This window comes from Camelus dromedarius, chromosome 18 (assembly GCF_036321535.1).
Source record: "Camelus dromedarius isolate mCamDro1 chromosome 18, mCamDro1.pat, whole genome shotgun sequence".
Classification (NCBI taxonomy): Eukaryota; Metazoa; Chordata; class Mammalia; order Artiodactyla; family Camelidae; genus Camelus; species Camelus dromedarius.
In genome coordinates this window covers 11,757,428-11,780,080 of record NC_087453.1, presented here as the reverse complement: position 1 = coordinate 11,780,080, position 22,653 = coordinate 11,757,428, and the positions used below count along the sequence as shown (strand labels likewise).

The following is a 22,653-nucleotide window of genomic DNA, read 5'->3' as shown; positions in this document are numbered from 1 at the left end:
TTCCCCTCTGTCAGATAGCAAAGACGCCCCCCAGCTCGTGGCAACCTTCCCAGGCTTAGGGCTTCTCCTGAGCTCCGTAACGGGCCACCCAATTGGGACCGACCTTTAAGGCATCCTGGGCCCACGCCAGCCTGTAGACCCTCATAGTGTGACCTGTGACCCCTGGTGTTGATTTGGGGGCAAGCCCCTGGTGTGGGCTGAGAGGGCGGCCATGGAGCTAGGCAGCTGTTTCAAGACTTACGAGGACTTCAAGGAATGCTTCAGCGCCTACAAGAAGGAGAACAGGTGCTCCTTCATTCTCAGGGACTGCGTCTCCGTCCGCTTCCACAACCTCAACCACGGCACCTCCATCCGCGAGGACATCCTGTAAGGGCGGGGCGGGGGCGGGGCAGGAGGGTGGGGAGGAGGCCGGAAGGTCCCCAGGAGGGCGGCCTGGAGGAGGGAGTGCAGTTGGGCCCCTGTCTCTATGAGCATTCCACAGGCATTGATTGAGCACCTGCTGTGTGCCTGGTGAAAAGAGACAAAACCTCCACAGGCATCGCTTTTTGACCACCCAGTTCACCTTCACTTACTCTTTCACAGCTTTTCTGAAATTCATAATAACTGCAGTTTGTCCCATTTTTGAGCACCCACAGTATCCCAGACACAAATTATGGCCTTCACAAATGGATAAAAACTCCTTGGCGAGAATTTTCTTCATCAGTCTTCTCTTTACAAAGCAAGAACACTGGTCCATTGTTGACTAGTTCGTTCATTCATTCATTCATTCATTCGTTTGTTTGTTCTATAAATGGTTCTTGAGCGCCTGAGATCAACAACCATTTTTCAGACACTTCCCATGTCCCAGGCAGCGTTCTATATGCTATATACGCTTTACCCCGCAAGGCCATGTTGAAAATTATAGGCAAATGTTATTTTTACCATTTGGCAGATGAGATAAGAGGCTTGGAGGCTAAGCCAAGGGTTGAAAACTCAGTTGCCTTCAGGACTCTGGTGAAACACCCCAGTGTAAGAAAGTTTAGCTTTTACTTTATAAGAAAAACAATGATAAAATAACAACCAACACCAAGTCTGTATTAGGAAGAACAGATGTGTGAACTGGGCAAAATGGAGAACAGGCTCTATCTAATGAACTCCAGCTGATGGTTGCCATGTGAATATGAAGATCCAGTGTTGCCAGAATTTGGGGCAAGAAGAATCAGGATTCCAGGCTTTATGTGAATTTATCCACTTTCTTTAAAAATGGAAAATCAGTTCAAATTTGAACACATACCATGTGGGCCAACTCTGAGAGTCAAAATATATCTGAATTTGAGACCTCTGGGTTGAGACATTCAGCCAAAGCTCCCTGTCTTGGGAGGCAGGCTGTGTTTTTTCCCCTTCCCTGAAGTCTAGCACTGTGCTGGGTATAGATAACATAAAGATGAATAAGTAACTAAACCTGCCCTCAAAGAGCTTGAGATGGCACACAGTTGGACTCAGGCAAACTGACTAGAATGTGATCAGTGCTTTGAAAGAGATGTGCAGAGGACGACTTGACAAATGCCTGTGGAAAGGTGAAAGGCTTCACACTGGAAGTAATGGTTTCTGCTGGGCCAAGAATGAATGAGAAGGGCTAGTGTACAAGTTCAGTGGGTAACTGTTGAGTAGCAAGAAGGATTTGACCAGAAGGAGCTGTGCTGAGGCATAGCTATGTGAAAGAAGTTGGAGAAGCAGTGTGGGATGCCGTGCTTGGCGGGAGACCATGTCAGTTGCAGTTCACCTAAAGGGTCTTAGGTACCACTGTGCAGTGTTTGGACTTTAACCTATGCCAGTAGCATCTTTCTAAGCAGTGAATAATTACAAAAAATAGTCTGCTCTCAAGCTGCCCACAGTCTAGGTCAGATAAAGTTCAGTAGCCTCCCATTGCCCTCACGATTAAGTCCAGGATCATTAACCTGGCTCACCAGACCCTCGGACCCTTCTGACCTCTCCACCTTGCACTGTGTGCCCCACCCACACCGGGTCTACTCCACATTCAGCCTCTGTCCCAAGCCCTCAGCTTCCTGGTCCTTGCACTTACCACACCTACTGTTGGAATAACCTTGCCCATCCACTTAGCTCGCTTCTCCTCAGATATCAGTCGTTTTGCATTTTTAAAAAATTGTAGTTGATTTACAATGTTGGGTTAGTTTCAGGTATGCAGCAAAATGATTCAGTTATACATATATATTTATATTCTTTTTTGGGGGTTCTTTTCCATTATAGTTTATTACAAGATATTGAACATAGTTCCCTGTGTTATACGGTAAATCTTTGTTGTCAGTCACTTTGTATACTGTCCTCTCTGTACTATATATCCTGAGTTACAATTTACTTAACATTTTTCTTTAAGTTGTTCTAATGTTCAAAGAAACTTATTTTAGAACCTATCTAAGCAATAATATATAAGAAGTTACAGTATAGTGGCAAAAAAATAGTATATAATTATAAATAACTATTATTCTTGTGTAATCTGAGATCATTTTGGGCCATTTGTGGAAAACTCTGTCTTAGCAAATTATTACTTTTCCTTCAGATATTAGCATGATTTCCGGGAAGCCTTTCTTAACTGCCTGAAGATTAGGTCAGATGCTCCTGCTCTGAGTTCTGGCAGCACCCAGTGCAGCTCCTTGCCTGTTGTTTTGGGATACACTTTACAGAGGTTTCCCCGGTTTGCTGAGCACTTCCAGGGAGAGACTCTGGTTTATAGTTTTTTGCGTTCTCACTGATGAACGTAGTGCTGCTTGCATAGGATCAAGTCCAAACACCTCACATTCGCTCTGAAACACTTTTCAGGTGGATCATCCCCAGGTCTAGCACAGGGCTTGGTGCATAGCGGGCATTAAGTAACTGTTGAATGAATGAGTCAAGTGTTAAACATGTGATTCACGGAAATTAGGACTGCAGGGACTCAGACAAATCACAGTGGGCTGGAGAAGGAAGCAAGAAAGGAGGCTTCAGCTGAGCACCCCCAAAATGGGAGGTGTCCGGAGGTGTATTTTCTATTTGCTGCTCTCACAAATTACCACAAACATAGTGGTGTAAGCAATACACATTTAGTATCATTCTGTTCTGCGGGTTAGAAGTCAGGCACAGGTCTCACTGGGCTAAAATCAAGGTGTCAGCAGAGCTGCATTTCTTTCTGGAGTCCCTAGAGGAGGATCCATTTCCAAGTCTTTTCCAGCTTCTAGAAGCTGCCTACTCTCCTTGACTAGTGGTGCCCCTCCTCCATCTTCAAAACCAGCAATGGCTGGTTGAGTCATCACACCACATCACTCTGACCCTGCCTCGTCCCATCTTCTTCTCTGGCTCCTCTTCTGCCTCCCTCTTCCACTTTAATATTCCATTTTCTATTTTATGTTGGGCCCACTCAGATAATCTAGGATAATTTCCCTTTAAAGAATCAGCTAATTAGCAACCTTAATTCCATCTGCGATCTTAATTCCCCTTTGCCATGTAACCTAACATATTCCCAGGTTTTAGAGGTTAGGAAGTGGACATCTTTAGGGGACCATTCTCTCTATCACAGGAGGATTAACACCCTGGAGGGAGAAATGGTGTGTGAGCTAGTGCAGATGTTAACATGCTGTACTTAGAAGGCGGTGAGGAGACCTGCTTAGCCAGAAGGAAGATTTATGCTGGAGCAGTGGGAAGAAAAATGGAGGGACTCAGCTGATAGATTAGAGGCTGGGATTGGTTTTATTTCTTTTTGTTTTTGCAGGTTGAACCATTTAAAAAATGAGTTTGTTTTTGAATGGTTAACATAGTCATTTAATTTTTTAAAATTTCAAACCATATAAAAGGGTCTAAAAGCCAGTGTCTCTTTCAGTGTGTAGTCTAGATACAACCACCATTACCTTCCTGAGATACTGTGAGCCTGAACAAACATATCTTGTGTGTACATATGTATCTTTTTTCTTTAAAACACAGGTGGCTGCCTACTATTTATACCCATCATTCTGCACCTTGCTTTTCTCACTTATCAATGTATTTTGGAGATTATTCCACATCATTTATTCCATCGTATGAGCCCTTTAATTCATTGATTTTAGCAATTGTTAACAGAAACCTGACTCCAGGCTGGTGTCTGGAGACACAGTGTTGAAAACGATAAATTGGGTCCCTGACCTCATGGAGCTTCCCCTCCGGTCAGGGAGACAAATATTAAACTCTAATCACAGAAATAATGACTTACTTAAAATAGTAGTAAAACTTCCAGAGGAAAAGTTGGGGAATGACAGGAGTGGAGGTGTTGGCTGACACTTAATACCAGTGCAGGCTCTTGTTTAGAAAAAACCAGTCCATCCCTAACATTTTGTAGAGATAGTTTACAAAGCACACTCATGTTCGTTGTCTGACTTGGTCCTCTGAATCACCGTGTCAGAAGTAGGTTTTGTTATTTGCATGAAATGAGTTACCACGCGTAAAGTGTTTACTACAGGGCCTAGCACATAGAAAATATTCCGAAAGATTAGTGCTATTATAATAATATGAGTGTGCAGATAGATGGAGAAACAGCAAAAAGTTGACTGTTAAGAGAGCTAATAGTTCTCCCTCTCTGCTTTACATTAAGGCTCAGAGTTTCATTATGTAACTCTTTGAAAGCTGTTACCCTCCTGAGTTCCACATGCTGCAGCAAAAGGCGGGAGAGAGGATTGTTACAGTAAAGGGGAGGCCAGGAGCAGGGCCAGAAGTAAGCAAGACTTGGAAGAGGAGAATAATAAGAGAACCTGTAACAAAAAGCACAGGCACACCCAGAACCACCAGGTGGGAGCCAGGGAGGTCTGAATTGGGTACAATTACAGCCAAGAAAAATGAGAATAGGCAGAAAGGAGGGGGCAAGTAGGAGCAGAGAGTAGGGGAAGAGTTAAAGAAACTATAAGAAAGCAGCTTTCAATTAAAAAATTAAAAAATTTTTAAGTGCCTAGTTAAAACTGAAGATCAGACCCAGCCTGTTTATTGCCAGAGCTCTTAACTTCCCTATTTAACCACTAGGTTCTAGCAACTCTCTAGTATTTATTCATTACACAAACTTGTAGTAAGAGGTAAAAATGTTTACCCCAGGCATTGAGCTGTGTGGGGTACAAAGATGAGTCAGTTGTGGTCTCTCCCCTTGAGGACAATAATGTGCTGAGCTAGTCTGTGAGGAATTGAATTCTGAGCAGCTCAGGCCAACAGATTTTAGCAGGTTGACTGCTTGTGGGAATGTTGTAAAGAAGATTGTTAGATCCCGGATTGGATGCTGGCTCTGTGCAGAGCACACTGTGTGGGGCTTTTTGAGTGATACATAGATATGTGGGATGAGCACTTCCCCTGCTGGGCTGGAGGGCAGGTGGGGGAAGCGTTTTCAGGAGATAAATGAGCAGAGCAGTGTTCCCGGCAACCAGATACGCATGTTACTGGTGGTCCGGGGAGATGATTCTAATACTAAGTATTTATGTTAATATCTAAACATAAAGATCCTTATTACATAAAGTGAGCTGATTCAGAGAAAACCATTTGAAAATAATAAGGCAAATGTTATATGAGTGGCTATGGCAGATGTGAAGGTGGTTTGTGATTCCTTGAAATCCAGAAAAAGTCAGCATAACGGTTAAAAGTGAAAGCTTTTGTCAGGGAGGGTATAGCTCAGTGGTGGAGTGAGTTCTTAGCATGAATGAGGTCCTGGGCTCAATCCCCAGTACCTCCACTAAAGATAAATAAGTAAACCTAATTACCCACCCCTCCTCACACTATATATATATTGAAATATATATATATATGTGTGTGTGTGTGTGTGTGTGTATATATATATAACTGTATATATATTATATATGTATATATATAATTTTTTATATATTATATATGTATATATATATAATTATGTATATATATATATATAATTTTTTTTTTTTAGAGTGAGAGCTCTGAAGTCAGGAAGGCAGGCTTTAACCCTGGCCTTGGGCAAGACTTTTAATGTCTATGGCACAGTTTCATCCTTTGTAAAATGAGGAGAATGTGGTGAAGATTAAATAAAATACATGTACTGGCTGAAACATAGAGGTCAGTAAATATTTGCGAAGTCATAACTGTAGGACATGATGGAAAGCGGGAGGTATTTGTAAGAGTCAAAGAAATGTGCTGTGGGAGTTCATGCTAAATGACCAAAACTCCCAGTCGACTGGGAGATTCTGTGATTTTATGCCCAGTTTCCCTTCCCATGTATTTATACATGGTTATTGTGTTTTTCTTTCTGTTATGTCTTTTGGGGAACTGATATTCTTCAGAGTCCATAAAGTATTCTGATGTCTCTTTCCATTGCTGTTCAGTTTAATAGCTATCTTTTTTTTTTTTTGTTATTGTTGTTCCTTTTTTTCTTTTTTAAGTTTGGGGGTTTTTTTTGGTTTATTTATTTACTTATTAAATAGTTACCCTTTGAACACTTTTCTGGAAAGCATTCCAGACACTCTGCTGAGAACTTTACAGGCATTGTTTTAGTTAATCCTCATCACACTCTTTCAACTAAGCCTTTGTTATCTGAGTTTTCATTTTCCATGTATCCACAGTCACAAGATTGTGTAGGAAAGCAAAAATCTCCCTAATAAACTAGCCACTTTTAAAAATTAGCCCCTACTTAGTCATTCCTTCCTGCTGATTCCTAGCAGTCCCATCAACACTTTGGTAGTCAGTTTCTGGCTAATGAATACATGTGGTGCACAACAGGATAAAAAAAAAAACAAAACAGGATAATACAGTGCAAATAAAACTGACTGTGGACTGAAACTGCAGGTCTTCCAAGAGCTGGAGGACTTGCTGAAGTCCCTGCGAGTAATGACAGAGAAATCCTTACGTCACCCTCAGCCTTGTGTCAGTTGACAAATGGAGACGGGAAATCAACAGGGACAAAGATATGATACAAACTTGAAAAGCAAAGGATTTGCATAACAAAAAAATTAGGCCCTTGAGAAACGTGATAAAGCCCAGGAATATTCTGGTAAAATTGACTTTTACATATTACACAAGTGAGACAGGAAATAAAATATCATAGTGTTTGGGGAAAAAATACACCAGGGCAGGGGAAGGTTGACACTTTAAGTTATTCTTGATTAATCTGAGTTGGCAGGTAGCTGCCATTATAACTTCAATTTTGTTAAATATAATATTTTCATAATCCTAGTCTCATTTTTTTAAAGATAAAATTCCACTTGAATCAATTTTCCACCATTTTCTTTGAAATATGGTTTCTGGAGAAGTTTTTGGCTGCAATTAACTGAAAACCCTGACTCAAAATGCCTTATTTCTTGGCCACGAGATGATCGTTTCAGCAGCCCAGGCTTCTCCCTTCTTGCCGCTTGGCCACGCTCAGGGCTCAGCTCTGCCCTCGGGACGGCTTGGCACAAATGTGGCAGTCACATCCAGGAGAAAAAGCCTGCCTCGGTTTCCTGCAGATCTCCTATCATGTCTCTTGGGGCAGAATTGGGCCAGTATCCTTGGCCATTCCTAATGAGATTGCCTTAACTGGTGCCTTAATTGGCTTAGACTAGCCCTGAAGCACTTAGCAGTGTGGGGGAGGAGTGCCAACCTGGCCTTCAGTGAGGGAGGAAGAAGGGGGCTCAGGGATGTTGGGTTGGCCGCCAACAGATCCTGCCACAGCCTCTTTTCTGTTTTATTGAAGAACAGTTAATGTCTAATATTATATACATTATGGGTATACAATACAGTGATTCACAATTTTTAAAGGTTATACTCCATTTAGAGTTATTATAAAATATTGGCTATATTTCCCAGGATGTACACTATATCCTTGTAGCTTATTTTATACCTAATAGTTTGTACCTCTTAATCCCCTACCCTTATATTGCCCCTCCAGTCTCCCCGCTGGTAGTTTGTTCTCTGTATCTGTGAGTCTGCTACTTTTTTGTTATGTTCACTAGTTTGTTGTATTTTTTTAGATTCCACATATAAGTGATACTATACAGTATTTATCTTTCTCTGCCACAGCTTTTTAAATGAATTCATTTTTGGTGGTACTGATTATTCTTGGATCAGGTACTGATTATCCTTAGACCAATACTCTTATTATTTGCATATTTATAGATAAGGAATTGGAGGCTTAGAGGAAGTAAAGTGACTTGTCTAAGTTCACACAGTTAAGTGGTAAAGCTGGAATTTAAACTCAGATCTGCTGGCTCCAGAGTCTTGTTCCTAACTCAAGCTTTATTGTCTAAAATAGCTTTTTTCCACCTGTAAAAATCCTATTTATTGCTCAAAGTTCAATTTACACAAAACAAGGACACAGATCTTAGGCAAACTTAAAAGCTTTAAATCTGTTCCAATCCCTATAGTCAAGGTGAAGTCACTCTTTATTCAGTTATGAGTATTTATTACTTGTACCTCTAACCATTCATTTAATTTTGACTTTACTGGCCATCTCTTTGCTCACTAGACTTTGACAATAGAGACTATCTAATCTGTCTCTGAAGCCTTCTGAGCAACTAGTATAGTGTTTGGTACATAGTAGGACTGTATGAATGTTTGAAATTAAAGGACTTGTCCAAAGTTACAGTAGTGCTAGGACTGGAAGCGAAGTCACATGACAGAACTCTCCCAGTGGCTCAGTGATCTTCCTAATATACCACTCATGTTTTAAGAAAGATTTTCTGTGTCATACAATCACTAATTTAATGTTCATTCAGGATATGTATTCAGAGCACCCCGTCTGCCAGGGGCAGTGCCAGGCACTGGGAGTACATAGAAATAAGTAGAGATTTAGATGACTACAGTGCCCAAAGAATTCTTCCAGAAGATTTGCGTACTTCACTGTATGGAAGTTGTGTCTCAATACAGAAGATTAAAGGAAGCAGGAAGGGAAAAAATAAGAGGCTTCAACCTAGTACCCGTTAAGTATGAAATGCATGATGCCAGCAAGGACGGCATGCTTGGAGATGTCTGAGGAAGTTACTGAATCTGAACAGTCAAGAGTGTTGAGGCTCAAGTTGAAGAGGGTAAAAATGAGAATTCAGAGAAAGGAGAAATATTTTGAAAAAAGACAAGCAGCATAATGGTTAACTCCATAGACTGCAGCCAAACAGGCTTAGTTCAAATCCCAGATCCTCCAGTTTTAGCTGAAGGATTAAATCCCAGATTCTCATCCGTGAGAACCTCCTTAAGCCTGTTTCCCCATCTGTAAAATGTGGATGGTAGAACCCTTTTCTTGGTGTAAGATGATGCGTGTAAGGTGCTTACATGTAGCCTGGCATATAATAATCCTTAATACATGTAATAGTGGTAGGAAAGAATTTAAAAGACTTAACATAACATGGATATAGACATGGAGAAGGAGGAATTAAAAAGAATGCCGAAGTCTCCCCCTGCGAGATGCCGTCATTAATGGAACCAGGAAAGGTAGAAAGAGCTTTATGGTTGGCACTCATGAGTATCTTTTCTTCCTTCCTTCCTTCCTTCCTTCCTTCCTTCCTTCCTTCCTTCCTTTCTTTTTCTTTCTTCTTCTTTCTTTTTTCCTTCCTTCCTTCTTTCCTTCCTTTCCTTTCTCTTTTTCTTTTTCTTGTTTTTTTTTTGGATGAGGTTAACAAACATACACTATGAGCACATAAAGTCAATATAATTTGATGAGCTAGAGCCATGCTAAGATGTTGAGCCCCCAGAAGGGTAGGGCCCAATCTGAGGCGTTGGGGAAGGCATCTTAGGAAGGATGGTGATTACACGAAGTCCTGAAGGATGAGTATGCTCTGAGATGAAGACAGGTGGGCAGGGCACAACAGAGACATGAGTAAAGGCACGGAGGTGAGACACAGGATAGTGAACATGGGAAGCTGTAGACAGTTTGTCTTTGTAGGGTCCTAGGGTACAATAAAACAAGGTGGCGGGGGCGGTGGAAAATGAGGCAGGAGAGTTAGGCAGGGGCCGTGCAGCGGTCTCCCCTTGCTGGTCTTGCTGAGCTAGAGATGACGTTGCCGCTCTGGCACTGTGCACACAGCAGGTGCAGGCATTTTCAGCCTCAGGCCTCTCCACCCTGTTCTTGTGGGCCTGACATATCCTATTTTTCTAAGCTTGCCCCACAGGGCAAGCAGACAGGACTGGCTGGATTAGAGTGTTTGGAAGTGGGTGGGTGAGATGCCCAGGCTGTGTGTCATGTCGTGCCAGGGCTGAGATTTTTTCTCTCTTCCCCAGTCTTTGGATTGGGACACTCCCTGAGGAGGCAGAGTGTGACCACGTCCTGCCCACCTATGCTCCCTGAGTCATTCATCCAGCATATCTTTGATAAGCACCTGCTGAAGGAATAACATTTATGTTAGGTACCTGGAATACACAGAGGACTAACTTACTCTTGCCACTTGAAGATAGCCCCACCAATTGGAAAGGTACTGTGTAAACACCCAAGAGGTCACAAGGTTTAGGGGCTGTAACAACAGTAGATGACTTTTATTTAGAATAAATAAAAGGCTGAACCAGGCTCTGTGCTAAATATTATGACTGTGGCTAATTCTCATAATTAGACAACCCCAATTAGATACTTTGACTTTATGATGAGGAAACTGCAGCAGAGAGGTGAAGTAACTTGCCCAAGGTCAAACAGCTTCTGAATAGTAGAGTCTGGATTCAAATTCCGAAAGTCAGCCCCCAGCGTCCGTCCCCACTGTTTAACTACTACTGCTACCCAGAAAATCTGCTAAGCATTTTATTTTAAATAAATGTTATAAATCCGAAGTAAGGAGCACTTACTGTGGCTTGAGGGCATCCATAAAGGTTTCCTGGAGAAGGTGGGACCTGCTTTGGGTCTTGGAGCATGGGTTGAATGAGGCTAGGAGAGAAAAAAGAGCAGATACTCAATTTAATCACCATTCTCCTTTGAATCAGCACTGTCAGCCTAGAATGGCAAAGCTAGCAGCACCAGAAAGACCGTCTGGCCCAGGGCTTCTCACTCCCTTAGGATGTGGATGTTTTTCTTTACAAAAAGATGAACACAGATCTTCCCTCTTAGAGAGGAAGCCCAGAACCCCTGAAGGCCTCTTTTATCTCTGCTGCCTGGAGCAGGAGGCGGTGGCTCCAAAAGGCAGGAATGAAGGGGAAATTTTATTTTATTGTTTTAAATTTATTTACTTATTCATTTTAATGGAGGTACTGGGGGTTGAACTCAGGACCTCGTGGATGCTAGGCGTGTGCTTTACCACTGAGCTCTACTCTCACCCCAAAGGGGACATTTTAAACAATGAATAACCAGCTCTGCTGCTGCTGCTTATCCTCCCTTGTATCTTGCCTCAGACTGAATTGCTGACGACTACAGACGGGCAAATGAGAGTAAATAAAAGGGGTTGGGGCTTAGAAGTGCTACGGATGAAAATGAAGGGTGTTTTAGTTGGAGGGGTCTTGAAGAAAGGCCTGAGTGCTTCAGGACTAGAGAGTGAATGTAAGTCTTTCTTTCTTACTTCCTGTGCCGCACTGTGGTCTCCAGGAAACTCAACAGCAGCTCTAAGTCCCTACAGGGGCTTGTCTTATAAGAGAAAGAGGTGATCAGCACCTTTTTCATTGTGACCTCTGCCTTCCCTAGATACGTGCAGGTGAAATTTGTCTGTATTCGGACCCAGTCAAACAGGAAGAAAACACTGGAGGCAGACTTGTGCCCAGCATACTTGCTCCTGCAGTACAATGAGAAACTGGATAGACTATTTATCAGTGAACTCAACACGCAGCATGTACATGTTGACACCAAAACTGCGGGTCCTAGAGGAAACAAATCTCAGAAGACAACATGCCCGCCGAAACTCCAGCCTGTGCAGCCCGCAATCAAGAAAGACCTTGGCACGGCTAAGAAGTCCCCAGTTGAACCGTCATTTTGCTTAGATAAGGTCCATGCACCCTCAAAGCCAGAACAGGAGGGCATGACTCCTTCTGACCTCGCCAAGATAGCCAAAGTGATGAAGAACTTTCTTAAGGTGGATATGGGTTCCATGGCCTCGTTCAGTGTGGGCAGCAGCCAAGACCTGGACCGGCTCAGCTTCCAGAGCAGCAAGATGAGCGACCTATTCACCCGCTTCCCAGAGAATCTCTTGCTGCACCGGGTGGAGAACGCCCAGGGCCACATCCTCTATGCTTTCTTGGTGGAAAACAAGGAACGAGAGGGGCGAGTGGTACACTTTGCAGTGCTCAAGGTTGAGACAGCCACCTCTGTGGCCAAGATGCTGAATACCTTTACAGAGTTCAACTCCGATTGGTCCAAGGTCAAGGTGGTCTTTGTGGACCCATCTTTCCCTCATCGTGCCATCCTGCAGGAGATCTTCCCTGCTGCCCGCATCCTCCTTTCCATCTACCACACGACCCGACTCTTGGAGAAGAAGCTGCATCGTAGTTCAGCAGATCCGTCCTTTAAAAGGCTCATGAAGGAAGCCCTGCGGGAGGCCGTATTTGTCACTTCCGAGGCTAGCCTGCAAAATCTCTGCCAGATGTCCCAAGCCCTGCTGGATGAGCAGCTCTTCAGCTTCCTGCAGGCCCACTGGTTCTCCTGTGAACTGCTGTGGTACATGCATGTTAGGAAGGGCCTGCACGCGTGTAACACCTACATGGACAGCCTGGATGTCGTCACCAGCAAGGTGTCGAGCCTCTTCCGGGAACAGCAGTCCCTGCTGGACTGCATCCTTCGCTTTGTGGATTACATAGACTTCTTCAATACCAAAGGCTTGAAGAACTTGCCCACTGCTCCGCCCAGGTTAAAGAGAACTCGGTCAGCAAGCATGGCACCAAAGTCCAAGAAGGCTTTTGGGATGTGTGGAGGGAGCCTCACCAGGCTTCCCGTGCAAGAGACAAAGCCAGACCCACAGCAGGTACAGCTGCAGCCGCTGCAGCCCTCCCAGGGTGGCATGCTAGACTCCTTACACCAGAGTGGCTCCCATCTGGCCTACAAGCTGTGCCACAATGAGTGGGAGGTGGTACAGAACTCCACCCACCTGGTGGACATGGCTGGCTCCTCCGTGGACGTTCAGCTGCTAGAGGACTCCCACCAGGTGAGCAAAGACGGCTGCAGCTGCAGCTGCTCCTTTCAACAGTGGTACCACCTGCCGTGCCGGCACATTTTGGCCCTGCTGCACACCAGCCAGAAGCCGGTGGGCGAAGCCATGGTGTGCCGCCGGTGGCAGAAGAGGTACCAGCATCTCCTTGGGCCCAGCGGGGAGCTCCAGGACCCTGTTGTGATCCCAAACACAGGCCAGCCTGGGAAGCACACCAGGCACGACATGATTCAGGACCTAAGCAGGGAGCTGGCAAACCTACTGATGCAGAGCGAGGGACCAGAGCTGGAAGAGCGCTGTTCCACCCTGCGCAAGATTGTGGACATCTGGGCTGCCCCCTGCCAGCCGCCTGAGCCCTGTCAGCAGCCTGGGGATTTCAAGGATGTGGGCCGCCTCCCTTTCCTCTGGGGAAAGCAGGAGGAAGGGGAGGGACTTGCTCTTGCTGGAGCCACAATTCACAATTGAAACACTTGCACTGGGTCACTAACCCCTCTCCTTGGAAGTCTGAGAGGTCATAGTGGGCAGGACATGCAAGGGGTTAGCATTTTAACCAATGTCTTCCTAGGTGGGGTTCGGAAAATCGTTACAGTGGGAAGAAGAGGAACCTCACTGTGTGACAGTCCTTTGAATCTACCCCCTTTCTGCCCTACCTTTGGCTTTCCTTGGGAGCCTCATTTATTGTTCAAGGCCAAAGTTATCTCCATGCTGAAAGGTCATGCCTCTTTCTCCCTCAACCCCTGAGGTCTGGTCTTACCACTTTACAGAGATGAAACCTTGCCCCCAGGATATTATCAGGAGAGATAAGATTCACCTGGGAAAAGGGCCAGTTTGCAGGGACAAAGGGAAGGAGGGTGATCCTTGGCTGTTGTTGCTGCTCTTTACAAAGAATTTGTTATTTGTATTTATTTTTATTCATATTAAAGTTTTCGTTTTGTTTTGTTTTTTTAAATAAAATAAAATAAGCAGGGAAAATGTGTGCTGCTTGGACAGGGAAGGAACTAATGGGGGTTGTGGATCCTAATAGAACCTGATGTCTGAAATCCAGTGATTAGCAGTCTGCCCAGTACTTCATCCTCTTCCTCCACCAAGCCTTCAACATTGACCTTAGGCTGCCTCATATTCTGGCAGGAAGAAGCCAGGTAGTTTGGGAGGGAAGAAACCTGAGTCCGAAACAACAGCCAGCAACTTGCTCAGGGCCTGTCAGCAAGCCCCTAATTTCTTTGACCCCAGTTTCCTCATCTGTAAAAATTAGTTGGCCTGTTCTAATTCCAGTTTCCCCTCTAGATTCAATGCAGTTTTAAGCACCAACACTGACTTTTGTTGTTGTTGCTAGTTTGTAATCTGAATCAGGTGAAGCCTGGTAGCCACCCAGCTTGCTAGGAGCCATCTTCGGGGCAACCAAGATCAAAAGATAGTAGTCAGGCTTGGTTCTTGCACTAGTTCACCATGACCTTAAATGGTCACAGAGCCGTTCTGAATCTCTCTCTCTCTCTCCTGTAAAATACTAGAGGGGGCTGAGCTGAGGTTCTGCGCTCTCAAGGAGATCTGGAGCTCCTCAATTCCAAGGGCTGGGCCCCTTGACCCTTTTGGAGAGGCATAATTTTGTTCTGGGCCTCTGTTGCCCCATAAGGCAGAAGATACAGTACAATTACAGACACTCCTTCCTATCCCTTGGGCTTTGGAATTTGACCGAAAAAGAAAAAAAAAATCCGTGAAACACCGATATTTATTTTCTTTTTTCCTTTGTGGCTGAGGGGGTTTCCATAATAACGTGCTCTTCCCAGGTGTTAGGCTCCAGAGTTTCAGCCTCAGGGCTCAGACTCCCCTGGATTCAAGTGTCGTCAGGCCTTCATTGGTTGCCGCCAGCCGAGCCCCCTCGTAACCCTGGTAACAGTGCCCGCCTACGAGCCGCCGGGCTACGATTGGTCGGCCCACTAAAGACCGAAAGCGAACTCCTCAGGCCATTGGCCCGAGTCACGGCGAAGCTGGCGCCGCGGTTGGTGAGCCTAGAGGTCAGTCAGAGTCAGAGGCAGGGTCAAATAGGGAGAAATGGCGACGGAGCCAAGGTGTGGGTGAGTAATTTCTGAAGGGGTGGAGGTGTGAGGCAGCTGGTAACCGCAGTCACCATGACACAGTTCCCAAAGGGTTGGGAGGTTGACTTCTCTTCTAGCTCCGGGCAGACTCCAAATGGGAACGTCAGACAGCCGCATCCTCCCACCCAGGTTAGAGGTGAGAGGTCAGAGGCGGCGTCCCTTCTCTGTTCCCAGTTTTTGGACTTCAGGTACTGTGGAAAGCAGTCAGGAGCCCAAGCCAAAGACTCAGCTTCCAGCTACTTACAGAGTAATGGTGGGCAAGTCACTTAACCTCTTTGAGCCTCAGTTTCTCATCTGTAAAGTGGGGACAATAACCTGGTTTGGGGGCTACATAGAGGAAACATTTGAACAAAGTATTGCAGTTAATAGAGGGATTTACGTAGAGGTTGGAGAGGCTATGCACATTTGTTAAACCTATTTTATGGTTAAAGGGATTGAGGTTCAGAGGGTGTCACTGACTTGCCTAAGATCACACAGCAAATCAGGGGCAATTGCAGTTCTCTTGTATATAGTATACCAGGACCAAATGAAAGGATGGATGCCAAAAAGTAATTTGTAAATATAAAGTGCTATACAAATATTTTAAATGCTCTTCAAGGAGGAAAAATAAAGGTCACTCTGGCCTTCCCATCCATTTAAATCTCATGGAACCAAGTCATTGCCAGACTTCACTATCTGATATATCCTTGTTCATTTACGTGTTTATTGTGTATCCCCCAGAACCGTGCTGATACATAGTAAGTAATAAAATGTTGTCTGGATGAATAATTGAAGAGCCAAGCCTCTTCTGTCTGCTTAAAACTTCTGTTCTTCTCCATAGGCCCATCTATGGAACAAGATCTGAGAACTACAGTCCAGCCTCAAGCCTCAACTTAGTTGGAGTTTGAAAGACTGAGAGCCTTCTGTATAGCAGCCTCACATTGAAGATATTTTGACCTTGGCGTCTAGACATCTCCCATCTCCCCCATGGCTCTGAAGATGCTGAATGAGCTCCTGATTGAGGACCCAAGCCCACCTCTGCTGCTCTATCAGGTTAGCAAGACTGCCCAGTTAGATACCCTCAACTATCAGAGCTGCTTTATGCAGGGTGTCTTTGCCCATTTCCCTGAGGTTTTATTTATCCACCGGACCTATAACCCAAGGGGCAAGGTGTTATATACCTTCCTGGTGGACGGACCTCAGGTACAGCTGGAGGGTCATCTTGCCCGGGCAGTCTATTTTGCCATTCCTGCCAAGGAGGATGCTGAAGGCTTGGCCCAGATGTTCCAGGTATTCAAGAAGTTTAACCCAGCGTGGGAGAGAGTCTGTACCATCCTGGTGGATCCCCACTTTCTCCCGCTGCCCACCCTTGCTATGGAGTTCCCCGCAGCTGAGGTCCTGCTCTCTGCCTTCCATGTCTGTAAGTTCCTCCAGGGCAAGTTCTATCAGCTGTCCCTTGAGCAGCCCATGGAGAGGGCGCTCCTGACCTCCCTGCAGAACACAATGTGCTCGGCCACAGCTGGGAACCTGAGAAAGTTGTATACACTCCTGAGCACCTACATCCCCCCGGCCCAACTGCCAGAGCTCCACTTACACTGGCTGCTCAACGACCGCATCTGGCTGGCCCACCGCTGGAGAAGCCGAGCCGAGAGCAGCCGCTACTTCCAGGGCCTGGAAGTCACCACCCGCGTCCTCAGCCAGTCCTTTGGCACCACCCCATCTGTGGAAAAAGGCGTGACTGCTCTGCTCCGATACATGCAGCAGAACTCTGGAGACAAGGCAAGTTTCAGCCTGGGCTTGAGTTCCCTGAACCATCATGCGCCTTCAGACGTCAGCCCTGAAAGCCCCAAAGTGGAGCAGTTGGTAGAAGCCCACATCCAGCACTCTCTCAATGCCATCTGTACAGGCCCGGCAGCGCAGCTCTGCCTGGGTGAGCTCGCCGTGGTCCAGAAATCCATGCACCTCATCGGCTCCAGTTCAGAAAAGGTGAACATACAGATCCTGGAGGACACACATAGGGTGCAGCCCCAGCCCCCGGCCAGCTGCAGCTGCTACTTTAACCAGGCCTTCCATCTGCCTTGCCGCCACATCCTCGCCATGCTCAGTGCCCGCCATCAGGTGCTCCAACCTGACATGTTGCCAGCTCAGTGGCCAGCAGGCTGTGCCACCAGTCTTGATGACATCCTGGGCAGCAAGTGGAGTGAGACCCTGGAGAAGCACTTGGCTGTGGCCCTCCTCACTGAGGAGGTGGGTCAGCTTCTGCAGCACTGCAGCCAGGAGGAGTTTGAACGGCGGTACAGCACCCTGCGGGAGCTGGCTGACAGCTGGATCGGCCCTTATGAGCAGGTCCAACTCTGATTACCCTCAGCACCCGGAGAAATTCATACAGATGTATGTACACACGTCCACATCCACCCCTGCACCCCCCCCACACACACACTCACACTGTACTTCCACCGGCCCTCCTTCCAGGAAAGGAGGACAAGGGTCTTCTGTTCTGCAGCCTGCTCCCTAAAATATGTCTAGTTCCCTAAGACAGGAGTCAGCAAACCGTTCCTGTAAAGGGCCTGAGAGGAAATATTCTAGACTTTGCTGGTCATGTACAGCCTCTGTTGTATATTCCTGGTTCTTTTGTTTTGTTTTGTTTTTATGGGTTTGCTTTGTTTTTTTTTAAACAACCTTTTCAAAAGGTAAAAACCATTTTTAGCTCAAGGGCCTTACAAAAACAGATGACCCCTGCTCTAAGAGAAAAGATAAGACACTGGGTGGAGATCAAGGGTTGGGGCTTGGTAACAGCTTCCCCAGTCGGGAGATGACATCTGACCCACAGAGGAGAGGCCCCTCAGAGGCAGTGGCTCATCCAGGCTCCCAGCCTCACCACCCCGCCCCACCCCGCCCCATCCTGAAGTCATTAAAGTTGAATGTTGCCTGTTCTAGCATTCGTCTAGTTTTGTCCTGTAGAAGGCAGTTTAGGAAATAGTATGGAAAGAATAGACTTTGGCGTCTGACATTACATCCTGGTTTCTTCCCAGCCTGATTTGTGAGGCCGGGTTCTGCTTTGTCCTAGCTATGGGACTCCAGGCAAATCACCTCTCTAAGCCTCAACTTGTTCACCTGTGAAAACAGAGACCCCTACGGTTGGTAGGATTAAAGGAGACTGGGCCTGTAATGGGCCCAATGCCAGTTGGTGCTCAAATAAGTTAATTTTCCTTCTTTGCCTGTGGTCCCATGACCTGCCCTCAGCAGGCTGAGAAACTTAAGGTAAGAGGAAAATTCACACTGCCTGGGACTTCACACAAGAACTTTTGACTCAGTACCAAAACAATACAAAAGAAGCCTCCCCTCTCTCAGCAGGGCACCCAGCCTCAGGTAATTAATTTTCATGGTCACTACTCTGACAAGACCTGTCTCCTGGCTTCATGGTTTCTGGATGTTTCTTGGAGTCTGGGCCCTGATGTAGGACTGGTGTTCATCAGAGTGGCTCCAACCACCACCCTATCCCCATCCCTGCCATAGGCACCTCCAACCCTGCCTGCCCAAAAATCATACAGAGAAGCCACCCTGTGTGTCTGGTGCTATTTCATCCAGCTACAAGCAGGCGCCAGGAGGCTGGCCCCTCCTGGATCTCACTAGGGCCATCGGCCCAGGGGCTGTGTGGGTGTGCGACTGCTCCCACCGCACCCCCTCCACAGGCCCTTCGGGTTCCGGATGGGCCATCATGAAAGCTTGAGCCGCCCGGATCAGGTCCTCTTCCCGGAGGCCTGGGACAGGCACAGTGGGGATGCCAGCGATCATCATGGCCAGGGTAAGGATGCAGATGTCAGGCTGGGAGCTGGCCTCCTTCCCCCCTGCCTCAGAGGGCATTGGCAGAGCACCTGGCGGCAGCCCACATAGCAGAAGGGGCCCAGGCCTGCTGGGGTCAGCCAGGCGGGGAGCTCTGCCCCTGGACCTGCCATCCTCCCAGCCCAAGCTCTCCGGCTGCCTCGCGTGGGGAAATTTGTGGCAGTATCGGCCGTATTCCTTCTGCTGCAGTGTCTCCCAGCTAGCCCCCCCAGGGCAGCCTCTGGCTTCCAGCACTGCCAGGGCTGGGCCCCAGGCTGGGGCAGCAGGTACCACCTGCTCAGCTTTCTGGCTCAGTGGGCCTTGTCCACCAGAGGTCACCACCACTGGCTCTACAGGACTATAGAGGCCCAGGGATGAGCCCGGAGAAGCAGCCCCACCTGCAGAGACAGGAATGAGATGGCATGTTATTCTGGATCTCTTTGAGGAGGGGGCCCTGAGGGGCAGGGCACAGGAGCAGAGCATTGGGAACTGAAGCAATTAAGACCAGCCCAAGAGGGCTGTTTAGTGGTTGGGAACTAGGTTTTACTCTATCCACACCACAAGTCAGTCCCTAAGGCAGGTAGCTGATGGAGAAGTGTTCGGTGAATGAATGAATGAGAAAGTGGGGAGCTATTGGCAGGGACTTTGGAATGGCTTGTCTTTGAAGAGAAATGACTCCAGGGCCAGCCCCAAAATGCCCAGCAGAACCTCCATCTCCCCCGAGCCAGGAAGAAGTTCTCAGGGGAAGTTGTAGTACACCCTCCAGCCCAGGAGTCCCCTCTCACCTTGGCCAGAAGGCAGAAGAGCTGGATGAGTTTGTGGAGACACGAAATAGGACATGGCTGCCCCAAAGCTCCTGTTTGTGAGGGAACAGTCTGCCTCTTGTCCTACCTTCTCCACCCTTCTAGAATGTTACCTCATAGTCCCTCCCTTTTACACCTGGAACCCACCTCACAGAATTGCCTGTTCATTCTAGAACCTATATATGACAATGGGTGGGGTTAAAAGAGTGCTGGACCAGGACCTGGGCATTCTAGGTTCTTGCCTTTACCTTGGGCAAGTCACCTGGACAGTTTTATTCCTTGATGTCCTTGTCTGTAAGATGAGGGTAGTGACTGCCCACTACCTCACCAGAAGTTATGAGGATCGAATGAAATCCTTTGTATGGAAGCAAGTGATTAGAGATACAAATAAAGGAGCCTAGTGCTTTGTGCCCTGTAGTGTGAGAAGGAATATTCTGCATTCATTCATTTGCTGTGTGACCTTGGACAAATACATTCCCATCTCTGGGCATCAGTTACCAATCCGTGAAATGAAGTAGTTGGTCTAGGGCACTGGTTCTCACACTGGGCTGCAAGTTAGATTCTCTTGGGAGCTTTTAGAAATCCTGATGCCCAGCCTTATCCCAGAACATTTAAATCAGAATCCCAGGGGCAGACCCAGTTATCAGTATTTTTCAAAGTTCCTCAAGTGGTTATAATGTGTGCCAAAGTTGAGATCTTGTTCTAGGGACATGCTTCTCAACCCTGGCTGTACCTTAGACTTTCTAGGGGAGCTTTTACAAAAACAACGTCTAGCCCTAATTCTTCAGTAAATCAAATGATAATCTCTGGAGATGGGATCCGGGGCATCAGCACTCTAAGTATCCCAGATAATGAGTAGCGAGGCTAGGAACCCCTGGTCTAAGTGATGTCAAAATGCTCTCTGTTGCTCTGACCTACTGACCCCTAGTATTGTAAAAGAAGTGCCTCTCACAGGCTTCAAGGGCAAGGAGACCCTGCAAGGATCAGTGTCAGCATCGGCTGTGTTTATTTCCATCCTGGCTGGTAGCAGTATGGCCAGCTTCAGACCAGCCACAGTGCTAGGGCCAGGAAGCATTCTCATGGCCCTGTTTCAGGGTGGCTGCAGGCCTTCACTCATACTTGCAGAAATCCTTAAGTCCTTTGGGCAGGTGGAGCCCATCAATGGCCAACCGGTGCACCACGCTCCTCTGGATCACCAGGCGGCACAGAGTCTGCAGGGATGGCACTGTGAAAAGAAAGCTGTCAAAGGCAAAATGAACAGGAGGGTGGGGGCTGAGGCTGAGGCCCCGAAGATCTAGGTCTTGGTCCCCTCCCTTTTGTTGTTAACTTGGGCAAGTCCCTTCTGGCCTCCAGGCTCAGCCTGGCACAGGGCTCTTCATGTAATTGAGATAAGCACCTCTTTTGCAACACGTTCATAATGCCGCAGCCCTGTTTCTTTGAGAGCAGCCCGCATGCTCACTTAGCAGCTCCTGTGCGACCCCAACCTCCAGCACAGATCTGACACAGAGTGGATTCCAGTTCACTGAATTCATAAAATGTGATCATAGATATAAATAAAGGGCTTAATAGGGCTATCATGGACCCGACCTCAGGATTAAGAAGCTCCCATCTGGGGTCAGTGATGCCTTCCAGCTGGTGTGCCCAAATCTATGAGCATTTGTCTAATAAAAGAGCACATAATTCTCAAAGAGGACCAAAATTTAAAATCGGTTTAGAATCCATGCCCTAGGTTAATAAAGAGAATATTGGCAAAGCCAGAAGAGAAGTTAGAGGGCATCCTAATCAATCACAGCCAAGATGGGTAAATTGAGGTCCAGAGCCAGGGAGTGACTTGTCCAAGATCACAAGTAGAGGCAGAACCTGAAGTCAGATTCCCCAACTTCTACAGTAATGCTGGACAGACCAAGGCCTTGAGAGTTCTAGCAGGTTCCTGTCCAGTGGCTGGGCCAGAAGGGGTCGCTGCCCAGGGGGTGGGATACCTACAACCGTACTCGAGCTGGACCAGACGCACGCTCTTGGTGGAGGCAAAGACGTCCACCACTGCGTAGAGGGGCTGGGTGGCTGGTAGCCCCCGGGCGCTGGGGCCCATGTCCTCGCCGTTGATGACAATGTGCATGTCAGCCGTGCCGTCTGGACGCGGGCAGAAGAGAACGCCCAGACGGCTACGGCGCGCGGTCGGAGGCAGCACGTTCAGTTCATAGAGCTGGTCCAAGAGGTGGCTGTACAGCCCGGGCCGGCTGCGGCCCACCAGGCGGTCGCGGGGAATGCGATACTGCTCAATGCACAAATACGGTTCCATCAGAAGGGCTGGAGGTCGGCTGGGGGCCGCTGCCTCCGCCTCCGGGCGGCCTTCCCTGGGCACACGGTTGTGATGACGCGTGATGGCGAAGACCCAGGTGTGGCCGAGGCTGACCAAGTCGGGCAGCGAAAACTCGGGCACGATGGTCAGACTGGCGGGGTCCAGAGCCGTTAGGCCGAGACGCAGGTGCCCGCACCAACCCAGCTCTTTCTCCTCGATCTCCACCAGGAATACCTGGCCGGGGGCCAGCGGCTCGCGACTGAAGCACACGCCGTGGGCGAAGCTCTCCACGCGAGTGGCCCGCGTCCCCGAGGGGTCCACGCGGATGTTGGCACCGTGCACTGGGTGGAAGCGGGTGGGAGGGGGCTCGGAGCGCACGGGTCCCCAGGGCGCACCCAGTTCCACAGGGTCGGAGACAGCAGCCATCTCCCGGCCATGAGGCAGGCCAGCCAGCGCCGGGGGCTATTTTGGGCAGCAGGCTCACAGGGTGACCACGTAAGGTATTGCCCCCCTGACTCCCTTCCCCGAGGCTCAGCCTGGGGGTCCTAGCGCCGCTGGCTCAGCCATCCAGCCTAGAACAGGGCGCCCGGGAGTCTGGGGGATCCTGGCCGTCCACACCTGGGTCATGTGATCGC

General features: G+C 47.5%; 4 protein-coding genes across 7 annotated transcripts; 2 read left to right on the top strand and 2 right to left on the bottom strand.

The window, feature by feature from the left end:
- The first annotated feature begins 17 nt into the window (after nucleotides 1–17).
- On the top strand, nucleotides 18–13,994 carry ZSWIM3 (zinc finger SWIM-type containing 3). Its single transcript, XM_010978608.3, has 2 exons — nucleotides 18–366; nucleotides 11,570–13,994. Exons 1-2 carry the CDS (start codon nucleotides 212–214, stop codon nucleotides 13,485–13,487), a joined length of 2,073 nt encoding a protein of 690 aa, XP_010976910.2. The 5' UTR covers nucleotides 18–211; the 3' UTR covers nucleotides 13,488–13,994.
- ZSWIM1 (zinc finger SWIM-type containing 1) lies at nucleotides 227–17,699 on the top strand. 3 transcript variants are annotated; one of them, XM_064497032.1, is made up of 2 exons: nucleotides 227–366; nucleotides 15,936–17,699. In XM_064497032.1, exon 2 carries the CDS (start codon nucleotides 16,082–16,084, stop codon nucleotides 17,450–17,452), a length of 1,371 nt encoding a protein of 456 aa, XP_064353102.1. In that variant the 5' UTR covers nucleotides 227–366; nucleotides 15,936–16,081; the 3' UTR covers nucleotides 17,453–17,699. The 3 variants fall into 3 exon arrangements, with proteins under 3 accessions (XP_064353102.1, XP_010976908.2, XP_031289577.2); XM_010978606.3 differs by lacking the exon at nucleotides 227–366 and adding an exon at nucleotides 15,020–15,094; XM_031433717.2 differs by lacking the exon at nucleotides 227–366 and adding an exon at nucleotides 15,126–15,303.
- Nucleotides 17,700–18,641: 942 nt separating this feature from the next.
- SPATA25 (spermatogenesis associated 25) lies at nucleotides 18,642–19,840 on the bottom strand. Its single transcript, XM_064497033.1, has 2 exons — nucleotides 19,702–19,840; nucleotides 18,642–19,314 (listed from the first exon to the last, which is right to left on the bottom strand). Exons 1-2 carry the CDS (start codon nucleotides 19,754–19,756, stop codon nucleotides 18,683–18,685), a joined length of 687 nt encoding a protein of 228 aa, XP_064353103.1. The 5' UTR covers nucleotides 19,757–19,840; the 3' UTR covers nucleotides 18,642–18,682.
- Nucleotides 19,841–20,702: 862 nt separating this feature from the next.
- NEURL2 (neuralized E3 ubiquitin protein ligase 2) lies at nucleotides 20,703–22,628 on the bottom strand. 2 transcript variants are annotated; one of them, XM_010978611.3, is made up of 2 exons: nucleotides 21,703–22,628; nucleotides 20,703–20,958 (listed from the first exon to the last, which is right to left on the bottom strand). In XM_010978611.3, exons 1-2 carry the CDS (start codon nucleotides 22,442–22,444, stop codon nucleotides 20,912–20,914), a joined length of 789 nt encoding a protein of 262 aa, XP_010976913.1. In that variant the 5' UTR covers nucleotides 22,445–22,628; the 3' UTR covers nucleotides 20,703–20,911. The 2 variants fall into 2 exon arrangements, with proteins under 2 accessions (XP_010976913.1, XP_010976912.2); XM_010978610.3 differs by having other exon boundaries at nucleotides 20,703–20,944.
- Between the last annotated feature and the right edge of the window lie 25 nt (nucleotides 22,629–22,653).

Excerpts from the sequence above, each read along its gene's own strand:
- NEURL2 (XM_010978610.3), bottom strand. The coding sequence starts at position 22,444 with ATGGCTGCTGTCTCCGACCCTGTGGAACTGGGTGCGCCCTGGGGACCC. Across the intron at positions 20,945-21,702 it reads GGTCCAGCTCGAGTACGGTT|TGCCATCCCTGCAGACTCTG; the intron begins GTAGGTATCCCA and ends TTCTTTTCACAG.
- ZSWIM3 (XM_010978608.3), top strand. The coding sequence starts at position 212 with ATGGAGCTAGGCAGCTGTTTCAAGACTTACGAGGACTTCAAGGAATGC. Across the intron at positions 367-11,569 it reads TCCATCCGCGAGGACATCCT|ATACGTGCAGGTGAAATTTG; the intron begins GTAAGGGCGGGG and ends TGCCTTCCCTAG.
- ZSWIM1 (XM_064497032.1), top strand. The coding sequence starts at position 16,082 with ATGGCTCTGAAGATGCTGAATGAGCTCCTGATTGAGGACCCAAGCCCA.
- SPATA25 (XM_064497033.1), bottom strand. The coding sequence starts at position 19,756 with ATGTCCTATTTCGTGTCTCCACAAACTCATCCAGCTCTTCTGCCTTCT. Across the intron at positions 19,315-19,701 it reads TCTTCTGCCTTCTGGCCAAG|GTGGGGCTGCTTCTCCGGGC; the intron begins GTGAGAGGGGAC and ends CTGTCTCTGCAG.